Here is a 13,880-nt window from a genome sequence, read left to right as displayed (position 1 = left end):
GCACACAGTGATGATGTAGGTTTCATCTAAAAAAAGAAGAGAGTATTGCATCTTAAATAAGAAAGCAAACACAGGCATGAGGCAGCCTGGGTCCAAATCTCAACTCTCTCACTCAAAACCACTGAAATCCATGTCTAGTCATTTAACTTCCTGTACTTCTGTTTTCTCATCTGTAAATGGGAATAATACAACCTCTATCTTATTTTGATGATTAAACTTTAAACATACACGTAAAATGCTTAGCAGGGTATCAAACATACAGTAGTGGTTCAATAATGTTAGCAGTTGCACTGGCTGGGTGTGGTGGCTCACACCTGTAATCCCAGAGTTTGGGAGGCCAAGGTGGAAGGATCACTTGAGGTCAGGAGTTTGAGACCAGCTTGGGCAACATAGCGAGACCCCTGTCTCTATACAAATTTTAAAAATTAGCAGCTGGGCCAGGCATGGTGGCTCACGCCTGTAATCCCAGCACTTTGGGAGGCCAAGGCAGGCAAATCACCTGAGGTCAGGAGTTTGAGATCAGCCTGGCCAACATGGCGAAACCTGTCTCTACTAAAAATACAAAAATTAGCCAGCCATGGCGGCACGCACCTGTAATCCCACCTACTTGGGAGGCTGAGGCGGGAGAATAGCCAGGAGGTGGCAGAGGTTGCAGTGATCCAAGATCGCACCACTACACTCCACCCTGAGCAACAAAATAAGACTGTCTCAAAACAAAAAAAACGAACAAACCAAAAAAATTACAAAAATAAATTAGCCAGGCATGGTGGCACACTTGAAGCTACTTGGGAGGATTCCTTGAGCCCAGGAGTTAGAGGTTACAGTGAGCTATGATCATGCCACTGCACTCTAGCCTGTGACGGAGTGAGATCCTATATCAAAAAAAAAAAAAAAAAAAAAAAAGATACACACAAAAAAATGTCAAAAATAGTGTTAGCAGTTGTAATCAACTCTTTGGAAAGGTTTTATAAAACGGACAGAGCTAAAAAAGAGGAGTCAGGATTAAAGTAAAGATTATGCTTCAGATTAAGAACAAACAAAAAACCAAAGAAAAAAAAAAAACCAGCAAAAACCCCCACCTTCGGCTGGGTACAGTGGCTCACACCTGTAATCCCAGCACTTTGGAAGGCTGAGGTTGGTGGATAACTTGAGGTCAGGAGTTCGAGACCAGCTTGACCAACATGATGAAACCCTGTCTCTACCAAAAATACAAACATTAGCCAGGCATGGAGGCAGGAGCCTGTAATCCCAGCTACTCAGGAGGCTGAGGCACGAGAATCTAGAACTCGGAAGGCAGAGGTTGCAGTGAGCTGAGATCACACCACTGCACTCCAGCCTGGGTGACGGAGTAAGACTCCATCTCAAAAACAAAAACCAACAACAACAAAAAAGCCCCACCTACAACAGGAAAGAGAAAAACCCCAAAGCAAAAAGCAAAGAAAAAAAAGCCCTGTGCCAAGGTAACTATATGCACCATGGCCATATGTGCACATATGTACACAGGTGTGTTTGTATCTCTAAACCCTGGTTGGTTCTCAACCAGGGGCAATTTTGCCCCCTCCCTACTCCTCTACCCCAGGGCCATTTGGCAATATTTGGAGGGAAACACTGTTGACTGTTATACATGGGGGAGGCTGCCACTGGTATCTAGTGGGTGCTCTGAACATCCTATAATGAACAGGACAGTCCCCAACAATAGCAATAGTGCTGATGTTGAGAAACTCTGCCCTAATCCTATTGGATTCAGAAAATTTCCTCTTGGTGACCAGAATTACACAATTAGCAATAAATTCATGACCCCCTAGCTTCCTGGCTTCTCAGCTTGATGCTTTTCAGGGTTGGGGGCAGAGGAGTATGGATCAAAGCTCTCTGCAAATGTGTGTTGCTGATCATGAGAAAGACCCTGTGAGAGAGCACAAGAGAGGATTACAGCAAATCAGTAACACCACCACCATTGGAAAAGCAACTTCAAGATGTGCTTGTTCATTGGGTTGATGGCATTCCTGTCTCACAGAAAAAAATCATTGCTTAGTGATTACTTACAGAAAGCTTCAAGATGGAAAGCAAATAATGAAGTGATTGTCACACATCCCGTCTGGCAGGCTGTGTATGTTTTCATGGCTCAGTCTTTTATAGGACAGTGACATTTAGGCATCTTTTATCAAATTCCTAATTGCTCATAACACACTGTGACATTTCTCTTTTCTCAGGAGAACTCCATTCCACCATGACATTCCCTTACTTGCATTTACCTGAACATTTGCACATACATAGTCCCTAAGTGGGATGGAGTAGTGGCCATCCTCAAGTCACCCTATAGAGATTTGAATCACAACTCCTCTATTAGCTGCCTGACCTTTCTGCAATTTAATGCAGAGGCTGGATGTGAGGATTAAATAAAGGAAAATATCTAAAAGTGCTTTTGAACTGTGCCTGGCCACACCCAACTGCTTCCTTTTGTCACCCAATGGGTCATATGACTCATTAATGATGCTCACCCAAGCATTTACATTGTCTTAAGCGCCTTCTAAAGTTTCCAGTTGAATAAACTGTGCTTGAGTCTGTTTTTGTAAACACACTGATTGATTGAATCAATGAATATTTGTTGAGTGTCTGCTGTGTGCACTGTGGACAAATAATAGAAAAATCCAGTCCCTGCTTTCATGGAGTTTAGATTAGTGATGAGAGTTTTTGCCTCTTTCCAAGTAGTTTAGGGCTTACAAAAAGAAACCTTTTCTCGGCTGGGTGCAATGGCTCACGCCTGTAATCCCAGCACTTTGGGAGGCCAAGGCAGGCGGATCACGAGGTCAGGAGTTCGAGACCAGCCTGGCCAACATGGTGAAACCCCACCTCTACTAAAAATACAAAAATTAGCCAGGCATGATGGCGTGTGCCTGTAGTCCCAGCTACTCGGGGGGCTGAGGCAGGAGAATTGCTTGAACCTGGGAGGTGGAGGTTGTGGTGAGCCGAGATCGCACCACTGCACTCCAGCCCGAATGACAAAGCAAGACTCTGTCTCAAAAAAAAAAAAGAAAAAAAAAGAGAGAAACCTTTTCTCTCTTTGCAACCTCCTTAGAGGACTGGGCCCAGTGAGGGGCACTCCAAGGCAGAAAACAAATAGAAAGAGCAAAGACTCTGGAATCAGAAGTGCAGAGGTGTAAATCTGGCTTCTACCCCCATCTAGCTCTATAATCGTGGTAAGTTAGAAAAACATTTCACCTCGATTTAACAGCAGTAAAGAGAAGCCAAGGCCGGGCATGGTGGCTCACGCCTATAATCCCAGCACTTTGGGAGGCCAAGGTGGGAGGATTGCTTTAGCTCAGGAGTTTGAGACCAGCCTGGGCAACACAGCGAGACTCCCGTCTCTACAAAATTAAAAAATTTGTCCGGGTATGTTGGCTCACGCCTGTAATCCCAGCACTTTGGGAGGCCAAGGCAGGTAGATCACCTGAGGTCGGGAGTTCGAGACCAGCCTGACCAACATGGAGAAACCCTGTCTCTACTAAAAATACAAAAAAATTAGCTGGGCGTGGTGGCACATGACTGTAATCACAGCTACTCGGGAGGGTGAGGCAGGAAAATTGCTTGGACCTGCGAGGCAAAGGTTGCAGTGAGTCAAGATCGTGCCATTGCATTCCAGCCTGGGCAACAACAGTGAAACTCTGTCTCAAAAAAAAAAAAAAAAATTAGCTAGGCATGGTGGTACACACCTGTAATCCCAGCTACTCAGGAAGCTGAGGCAGGAGACTCACTTGAGCCCAGGATGTGGAGGTTGCATTGAGCCAAGATTGTGCCACTGCACTCCAGCCTGGGCAACAGGGTGAGACTCTGTCTCAAAAAAAAAAAAAAACCTCCGGACCTCAGGTGATCTGCCCGCCTCAGCCTCCCAAAGTGCTGGTATTACAGGCCTCTACTGTGCCCAGCCAGAGTTTCGTATTTTTAGTAGAGACAGGGTTTCGCCATGTTGGCCAGGCTGGTCTCGAACTCCTTATCTCAAGCAATCTGCCCGCCTCAGCCTCCCAGTGCTGGGATTACAGGTGTCAGCCACTGTGCCCAGCCTACTCCTCTCCTTATATTTCTGATTATTTCATACTCTTGGGATCTCTAAGATTATGAACTAGTTTATGCCTGATCATTTTAACTTCATGGTAATACAGGCTTGCTACACTTTTATTTTTATTTTTTATGTATTTTTATTTTTTAGTAGAGATGGGGTCTTGCCACGTTGCCCAGGCTGGTCTTGGACTCCTGGCCTCAAGCAATACTCCCTGCTCAGCCTCCTAAAGCGTTGAGATTACAGGCATAAGCTCCCACACCCGGCCTCGCTTAATACTCTGTATCAATAGAACGGAGGCTGTTCAACTGCACTGTTAATAGTTTTTTTTGTTTGTTTTTGTTTTTTAATGTCCCATCCTGGAACTGAGATTTCCCAGCATTCTCTTTTTCCTTATTTCAGAATGCTCCTTGTTCCAAAAAAGGCAATTACTTTTTTTGAGAAGGCTTTTCTGATCACACAATCTAAGGAAGCTCTTCTTTCTCCAGCCTTGAGGGTCTCTCTCTCAACCCCTCATTTGTTTCCTCCATCTCATTTATCACAATTTGTGATTTTGAACAACTAGTTATTCTTTAGGAGTCTACCTTCTACCTCCTCCAACAAAAGGTAGGTTTCATGAAACCAGTAACTTTGTTTAACTCATCTGTTGCCATATTCCTGGGACCTAGCCCTGTGGCTGGCACATAGTGCTCAAAAACTAGTGCTGAATGAATGAATGAAATGCAACTTACACCTCCTTTCACCAAATGCATCTTTTCCCTTTCTCCAGCTTTCTATCTCCCTTCTCTCCTGAACTTCTCTTTTCTCTCATTTTCCTTGCTGTAGCTCTTTCTCTTCCATTTATTAATACTTTTCCCCTTCACTCCCTTCTCTTAACTCCATTCATTCAACCAAACAACACTTCTGAACACCAACTCCATTTAAAGCACTGAGCCTTGCACTGTGAAAGACACAAAGTTGACACAACCCCTTCTCACACAGACCATACCATTTTTATCCTTTTCTCTTGCGTTTTACATCAGGGCTCATGAACTTCCTAGACTCCTGAAACAGTGATTTGTTACCAGTTTCCTAGAACAGTCCCAATATGAAATAACTGGGCTTGTCAACCCCACAATGCAGCACTCATAACTGCCTGTTGCTGGGTGCTTTGGTGTGGTGAATATACAATGTGGTTGCACGCTCAAGGGCAGGGCTCCAGTGACCCCAGGCAGGATGAGAATAAGGCCCTCCTGGAGCCATTGAAGAGACTTGTCCCATGTGAGTGAGTCCTGCTCCTTGAGGTTCCCATGAACTCCTCCTGCCTCCCTAGTATCACACACTCGACTCACAATCTACGTGTACTCCATGGGCATTTCAGCTCTTCTCTCTTCCCTCAGGCAGAATTCTGCCTCTACACTAGCCTAATGCCCTGCCTTATCACTTATACTTGGCTGGTTTCATTTTCTTCCCTACCCACATCTCAGTTTTCTAGAAATTGCCCTTGTAGAAGGAGCAGACCTATGTGGTCACGTTTGAGAGAGGAAAATGCCACATGACTTTGCCCTTCTAGAGCCTGATCAAGGGTGGTCTCCCAAATTAAAGAGAATTCAGTCGCAGCTGGGCTGGGCCAGTCTCTCTCTCTCTTTTTTTTTTTTTTTTTTGCCAAGAATTCGAATTAGGAAACAGAGGAGATCCATCATCATTGATTGTGGACTTGTGAAAATGTATTCACTTGGGGTTGACAATCAGGTTGGGCCATGGGCAAACAGAGAATGTGGTCTGAGAGACAGAATAGACTCAGACTGGCATGGAGAGAAGCAAAGATCACAGAAACCATGAGGCCTCTGAGAGATGAAGAAACTACTTTGGTCCTTGGCAACTTCCCAAGGCCAGTTCTCATGAAGCCTGGCTTGATTTGACTCGTGTGGTCATGAGACTGCCCCTGGCCTCTTACAGTATCTGCCCTCACTTAGCTGGCCTGAGTGGAGCTGTGTTCCCTGAAACCTAAGTGCGTTCATCTAAACACATCTTCCTATATAGAATTCTCTTTTGGTTCCTGTCAGATTTACCCCTTCCATAGAACTCTGCTCTTGACTCAGACTCACCTTTAAGGGTGTGAACTCAGTTTTCCACCCCTTGATGAAGCTGCCTTGGCTCACCTGCCAGGAAATGTCCTGTGAACTGTCCTGCACGCCCCCACGCGTTTCAGCTATCTCAAGTCAGTCTATTACCAGCACTGCAATTATGCACCCACAGGCATTTACTATCTAATTATAGCAAGAGTTTTAAAACACTTTCTAGCTAATGACTTTTAAACACATTTTAAAAAGTGGTGTTATCAGATACAAGACACTATAATAATGACAACATTTCCTGATGTGTGCTACAGGTTTTATATGCATTGGTTCACCCATGGCAACCTGAAGAACCATAACAATAAACATATTTATCTGCTGTGCCGTGGCCAATACTGTCTCCCTCTCTCCTTTCCAGGGATAAAGGTGACAAATCTTTTTTTCAAATACAGTTTGTTCTGGTTTGTGGAAAGTACTCTGCAATCAATATACATGAAGAGAAACCTTACAATGTGATAGATATTGCTGGATCTCAGTTCAAAGATCCCATGTTTAATCAAGTACCTGGGTAAAGTATGAAATAGGAAGATCAAATGCAGGCTGTACGAAGAACAGTCAGGGAGTTAACCTAACAATCACTCATCTAAAACCAGAAAACTTGGTTATTTACTTGATACTGTGCAGAACCAGGATTTAGAACAACGTCACGATTATTTTCCAATATCCTGTTTTACTCAATGGATCTCAGATGGAGAGTGAAGAAGCAATTAAACTCCTCTGGTTTCAGCCCCAGTTAAAGACAAGGGACTCCTGTTTAATTGCAAAGCTGCTTACGACTGCCTTCGGGTATTATTTATTTACTCACTAATCACATCCTCAAATAATCAGCAACAGGCTAAGAGGAACTGGGGAGGCAACTGTGTGAATCTTTTGGATTCCTCAATTTGGGAATATGGACAGGGAGACTTAAATTAGATCGTTTCGGCCACATGACAAAGAGGAAAATGCAGTATTTAAAGAAAAGGGCCGGGTGTGGTGGCTCATGCCTATAATCCCTCAAGTGATCCACCAGGAGGATCAAAAAATTACCTGGGCATGGTGGCGGATGCCTGTAATACAAAAATTACAAAAATTAGCTGGGTGTGGTGGCAGGTGCCTGTAATCCCAGCTGCTCGGGAGGCTGAGGCAGAAGAATCGCTTGAACCCAGGAGGCAGAGGTTGCAGTGAGCCGAGATCGTGCCACCACACTCCAGCCTGGGTGACAGAGTGAGACTCCGTCTCAAAACAAACAAACAAACAAACAAACACACACACACACACAAAACCGGTCATGGTGGCTCATGCCTGTAATCCCAGCATTTTAGGAGGCCAAGGAGGGTGGATCACCTGAGGTCAGGAGTTCGAGACCAGCCTGGCCAACATGGCAAAACCCTGTCTCTACTAAAAGCACAAAAATTAGCCGGGGGTGATGGTGCATGCCTGTAGTCCCAGCTACTTGGGAGGCTGAGATAGGAGAATTGCTTGAACCTGGGGGGCAGAGATTGCAGTCAGACGAGATGGTGCCATTGCACTCCACCCTGGGTGACAGAGCCAGATTCCATCTCAAGAAAAAAAGAAAAGACGAAACCTACCTAAGAAGAAAAAGGAAGAGATGCAGACCTACTGTCACAGTGAAATGGATTAAAGCATGCCCTAAGAGGCTGGGCCTGGTTACTCATGCCTGAAATCCCAGCACTTTGGGAGGCCGAGGCAGGAAGATCGCTTGAGCCCAGGAGTTCCAGATGACCTTGGGCAACATAATGAGACTGCCCCCCAATCTCTATAAAAAATTAAAAAAATTTGGCCGGGTACAGTGGCTGATGCCTGTAATCCCAACACTTTGGGAGGCCGAGGCAGGTGGATCACATGAGGTCAGGAGTTTGAGACCAGCCTGGCCAACATGGTGAAATACTGTCTCTACTAAATATACAAAAATTAGTTGGGTGTGGTGTTGGGTGCCTGTAATCCCAGCTACTCGGGAGGTTGAGGCAGAAGAATTGCTCGAACCTGGGAGGCAGAAGTTGCAGTGAGCCGAGATCATGCCACTGCACTCCAGCCTAGGTGACAGAGCAAGACTCCCTCTCAAAAAAAAAAAAAAAAAAAAAAGCTGGGTGTGGTGATGATGCACACCTATAGTCCCAGCTACTTGGGAGGCTGAGGTGGAAGGATCACTTGAGCCCAGGAGGTCAAGGCTACAGTGAGCCATAATTGCACCACTGCACACCAGCCTGCGAGACAGAGTGAAACTTCATCTCATTAAGAAAAAAAATACCTGGGCACCGTGGCTGATGCCTACAATCCCAGCACTTTGGGAGGAGGAGGTGGGCAGATCACCTGAGGTCAGCAGCTCGAGACCAGCCTGGCCAACATGGGGAAACCCCATCTCTACTAAAAATACAAAAATCAGCCAGGCATAGTGGCACACTCCTGTAATCTCCGCTACTTGGGAGGCTGAGGCAGAAGAATTGCTGGAACCCAGGAGGCAGAGATTGCAGTGAGCTGAGATTGTGTCACTGCACTCCAGCCTGGGCGACGGAGCCAGACTCTGTCCCAAAAAAAAAAAAAAAAAAAAAAAAAAAAAAACCACAAGTGAACAGCTAAGACATTCCCCTTTCCTCTACTAAATTGGTATTGGGAATCTTCCCAAGAAACTCTGTATCAACCTGCTTTTTTTTCTTTTCGAGGATTTGATCCTTTTTGATCCAAAGACATATGAAATTGAGTTTTATTCCAGAATTTTTTAAAAAAAGGTTCACAATATGTGTTCCAAGGGTGACATACAAACAAACACAGGCAAAGTCTTTCTGAACAGCAGTCTCTACCTCAGGATTTTTAAATCAAAAGGAAAGGCCTGAAAAGGGTAGGGTAAGGATTGCTTTTTTTGCCCAAAGATCTCTCTCAAGAAGAAAACATAGTTTTAATTTTTTTTTTTTTTTGAGACAGAGTCTCGCTCTGTTGCCCAGGCTGGAGTGCAGTGGAGCAATCTTGGCTCACTGCAACCTCCACCTCCCGGGTTCAAGTGATTCTCCTGCCTCAGCCTCCCAGTAGCTGGGATTACAGGTGCCTACCACCACATCTGGCTAATTTTTTTGTATTTTTAGTAGAGATGGGATTTCACCATGTTGGGTAGGCTGGTCTCAAACTCTCGACCTCAAGTGATCCACCCAACTCGGCCTCCCAAAGTGCTGGGATTACAGGTGTGAGCCACTGTGCCCGGGAGTTTTAATTTTTAATAAGAATAAAGTTTTAACAAGGAAGAGGAAAAAAGAATTTTATCAGCTTTACGTGTTAATATAAACACATAGACCAGAAATTTTCATCTCCCTTTTTCCCTCTACCCCACCAAATCATCCACCTAACAATATAAGAAGAATTTCTTTTGCCCCAGATGAAAAGCAAAAGGGATTTGGGGATCTGAGTTCTTTTTCTAGGATTTTTGACCCTGAATATGTTCCTGAACTCCAAGGACCCTGAGAATCAATTCCCTTCAATCTAGCAATTGTTCAGGCTACAGGGTCTCCCGCCTAGATTATAATATTTCCATTTAGTTTCACGCCTCACATCAATTTTAACTGCACTTCTTAGAAGAATGGTATAGCAAAACCTAAAAGATACTCTCTAAAAATGAGTCCAGTGTTGGAAGTTTCAACATTTGGCCTTTTGTGTCAGTAGTGCAAGGCCCCGCCTCCATCAGATACCCAGGGGGGCGGATGAAAGGGCAAACTTCGCTGGGGAACACAGGCTCCTCTGTGCACAATTCAAGCCTAGTCAATAGCAACCCGGGCATGGAATGTGCTCCGTGGGGTGTGCTGAGTGTACTCCTACACAAAAGGCATTCTCCAAAGATAACCTACCTGGGTTGAAATAAAAAATAATATTTAATAAATCCTGGTCTCCCCACGTGATGGCATTCTTGTACTTCTGGTACAGAGGGTACAACATGTCCTCCCAAGCCAGGCCTGTTGGAATCATGCTGTTCTGGAAAAAAGAAAACCATCAGAACAGCTGAAGCAAGGCAAATACATTTTGTCCACTGAGAAACAATGTAAGGGACTAGTTTTCTTCCCTTCAGAGGAGGGAAACAAATACAGGAGGGGTCCTGCTATTCTCAGGTCACAGAACAAAGCAAAATTTGGGCTGTTGATTGTATCGCTTTTTTCAGCTGTACACACGGATACTAGATAGACCAGGGACTGATAGTTGAACCTATGGTTTCTACTCAGAAAACCATGCCTGGAATTGAACCCCTTCCTTTCTTCTCTTCCCTCCCTCCCTCCCTCCCTCCCTTCCTTCCTGTGTTTTTGTTTTTGTTTTGAGACAGAGTCTTGCTCTGTCGCCCAGGCTGGAGTGCAGTGGCACAATCTTGGCTTACTGCAACCTCCACCTCCCGGGTTCAAGCGATTCTCGTGCCTCAGCCTCCCAAGCAGCTGAGACTACGGGTGCACGCCATCACGCCCAGCTAACTTTTTGTATTTTTAGTAGAGATGGGGTTTCCCCCTGTTGGCCAGGCTGTTATCAACCTCCTGACCTCGAGTGACCCACCTCCCTCCCAAAGTGCTGGGATTATAGGCGTGAGTCACCACACCTAAGAGGCAAAGTCTTTCTGAACAGCAGTCTCTACTTCAGGATTCTCTACTCTACTTCACCTTTCTTAGGTACACATCTTTCTTAGGCTTATTTCCTCACTGTGAGGTGAAGGAACAAAATACAGATAACAGAGTTCAGGTATCTTAAGGAAAAACACCTTTCCTCGTCTCAAACAATGATTTACTTTTAAAATAAAAGTAACATATTCACAGACTGAATTATTCAAACAGCACACAAAAATATAAAATAAAAAAGTAAAAATATTCTTCTTCCATATCCCATTCCCATTTTCCCCAGACGTATCCACAATTAACAATTAATGGTCTCTTAGGTATTCTTCTGGACATGTCTTTTTCTTTCTTTCTTTCTTTTTTTAGAGACAGGGTCTCACTCTGTTGTTTAGGGTGAAGTGCAGTGGCTATAATGCAGCCTCGACCTCCTGGGCTCAAGCGATCCTCCCATCTCAGCCTCCCAAGTAGCTGAGACTACAGCCACGTGCCACCATGCCCCATTAATTCTTCTGGAAATTTCTAAGGCATACAAATAATCACAGTCTCTGTCGCCAGGCTGGAGTACAGTGGCGTGATCTTGGCTCACTGCAACCTCTGCTGTTCGGGTTCATACGATTCTCCTGCCTTAGGCTCCTGAATAGCTGGGACTACAGGTGTGTGCCATCATTCCTGGCTAATTTTTGTGTTTTTAATAGAGACAGGGTTTCGCCATGTTGGTCAGGCTGGTCTCAAACTCCTGGCCTCAAGTGATCCACCTGCCTTGGTCTTCCAAAGTGCTGGGATTACAAGTGTGAGCCACCACCCCGGCCAGGAGGATAATTTTTTTTGACTAGTTCTCTACTGATGTTCTTTTAGCTTCTTTCCACTTCTTTGCTAGGATAAAAGATGAGATCATGAACATCCTTATACAAATATCGTCACAGACTTACATAAATAATCCCTAGGGTAATTTGAAGAAATTTTACATAGTCTTTGAAGCACTGGGTATGAAGAGTTCAAACATTATGGAATTCAGAAATGCAACATAGTATTCCTGAATGGTAACTTTGCTGAAGCTTTAAATTCCATTGCCATCTGAGCTTTTCCTGAATAAACAAATATTCTATAATTTTCTCAACACTTTTCTCCGGTTCCTTTTATCCTCACCTATAGGCCACCCAATTTCCAGAATCAGCATATTGACACTCTGGTAATGCCACTGTTGACAAGACCAACTCCCAGTCTTTAAACAAGGAATTTTAAAGCACTCGTTTACCTTGAACTGGGTACTTCTTATCCGAGTTAAATTCATTAACATGACTCCTGAATTAACTCCTGCAGAGCCATAGAAAGGATGCCTAGCAAACCGGCTGTACCAGCCAATCTTGGGGATTTCATGCTCAGGGGCCATGGCTGCAAGCTGGGTGGAATTAAACAGCCTCAGAAGCTTCCAGATGTCATCAACAGGTCTCAGAAAGAGGACATCGGTGTCCACGTAGAGAAGTGAGTCCACATCCTTTAAAATCACCTTTGTGTGTAAGGAGTGGGTGTAAAGGGGAGAGGAGGGAAGAAAACAAAACAAAAACAGGTCAGAAACAAAGGAATTAGCCTGATAGGTAAATAATGCTACCAACTTTTGTTGATTCGTATTAAATTCTGGAAAGGTACCACTCTTAGCTTCCATTCCTTCATTCTCCTTTGACTTGAGGAATGAGTGTCGATCAAGAGGTAGAGACTTAAAAGAAGATAAATCTTGGTCTGGATTAGCCCAATTCTGGGACCCTGGACTATATTTGATAAGGGTTGAACTTACAAAAAAATGAAAACATCAGCAAATTATTGTGGCTCTCACTTCTTCCATCTTCCAATAAGGCCACTTGTTTTTCTCTCTTAGGTTTTCCTTGGAACATCCAGTGTGGCATTAGAAAACTTGAAGTGGACAATCTCTATTTATTTATTTATTTATTTTTGAGATGGAGTCTCACTCTGTCACCCAGGCTGGAGTGCAGTGGCCTGATCTTGGCTCACTGCAACCTGAAGTGGACAATCTCTAAAGCAGCTCATACCAAGCCTTGGGGGTAAATACTCTCCATCTTTGGATCCATTTCTTCTAGTGTTAATGGGGGGCCCTGCATCTTTTAAAATATATATAAATATATATAAATATAAATACACACACACACAGACACAGGCTGGGAGCAGTGGCTCACGCCTGTAATTCCAGCACTTTGGGAGGCCAAGGCAGGCGGATCATGAGGTCAAGAGATCGAGACCATCCTGGCCAACATGGTGAAACCCCGTCTCTACTAAAAATACAAAAATTAGCTGGGCGTGGTGGTGTGCGCCTGTAGTCCCACCTACTCAGGAGGCTGAGGCAGAAGAATCGCTTGAACCCAGGGAGGGCCGGAGGTTGCAGTGAACCAAGATAGCACAACTACACTCCAGCCTGGCAACAGAACAAGACTCCATTTCAAAATAAAAAATTAAAAAAATATATAGTTTGCAGATGAGGGTCTTGCTCTGTTGTCCAGGTTGCAGTGCAGTGGCATGCTCTTGGCTCACTGCACTCTCAATCTCCTGGACTCAAGTGGTCGTCCCACCTCAGCCTCCCGAGTAGTTAGGACGACAGCTACACACCACCATGCCTGGCTTTTTAAATTATTTGTGGAGACGAGGTGTTGTTATGTTGTCTGGGCTGGTCTTAAACTCCTGGACTGAAGTGATCCTCCCACCCTGGCCTCCCAAAGTGCTGGGATCACAGGTGTGAGTCACTGTGACCCACCTAAAATGTATTTTTAGCTAAGATTTGGTCTTGGGATTAGGCAATGCAAGTCATTGGCTAGCTTTGTTTGTATATCAGCATGCGGCAACCTTTTTCCTCTAAAGGGCCAGATAGTAAATATTTCAGGCTCTGTTGCAACTCCTCAAATCTGCTGTTGTAACATGAAAGCAGCCACTGATAACAGATAAACAATGAGAGTGGGCTGGGCACAGTTTCTTCAAAACAACCGAATTTGAAGATTCTAATTTCAATCCAAGCCCTTTGGGAGGCCGAGGCAGGCAGATAGCTTGAGCCCAGGAGTTTAAGACCAGCCTGGGCAAATGGTGAAACCCCATCTTTATCAAAAAATAGAAAAATTAGCCAGGCATGGT

At 44.5% G+C, this 13,880-nt stretch overlaps 1 protein-coding gene across 4 annotated transcripts in view; it reads right to left on the bottom strand.

The window, feature by feature from the left end:
* The window catches only part of GXYLT2 (glucoside xylosyltransferase 2), a 91,832-nt gene that overhangs the window by 12,855 nt on the left and 65,097 nt on the right, over positions 1-13,880 (bottom strand). For 2 of the 4 annotated variants that reach the window (XM_031009171.3, XM_055382990.2), the window contains 2 exons: positions 12,004-12,255; positions 10,005-10,128 (listed from right to left, as the gene is read on the bottom strand). In XM_031009171.3, coding sequence (XP_030865031.3) covers positions 10,005-10,128; positions 12,004-12,255 — 376 coding nt within the window. The remainder of the gene's footprint in view (positions 1-10,004; positions 10,129-12,003; positions 12,256-13,880) is intronic. The other 2 variants (XM_055382992.2, XM_055382991.2) reach the window with 2 other exon arrangements.

Source organism: Gorilla gorilla, chromosome 2 (assembly GCF_029281585.2).
Source record: "Gorilla gorilla gorilla isolate KB3781 chromosome 2, NHGRI_mGorGor1-v2.1_pri, whole genome shotgun sequence".
NCBI lineage: Eukaryota > Metazoa > Chordata > Mammalia > Primates > Hominidae > Gorilla > Gorilla gorilla.
The sequence above is the reverse complement of the archived record's forward strand: the minus strand, read 5'-3'. Positions and strand labels throughout refer to the sequence as shown.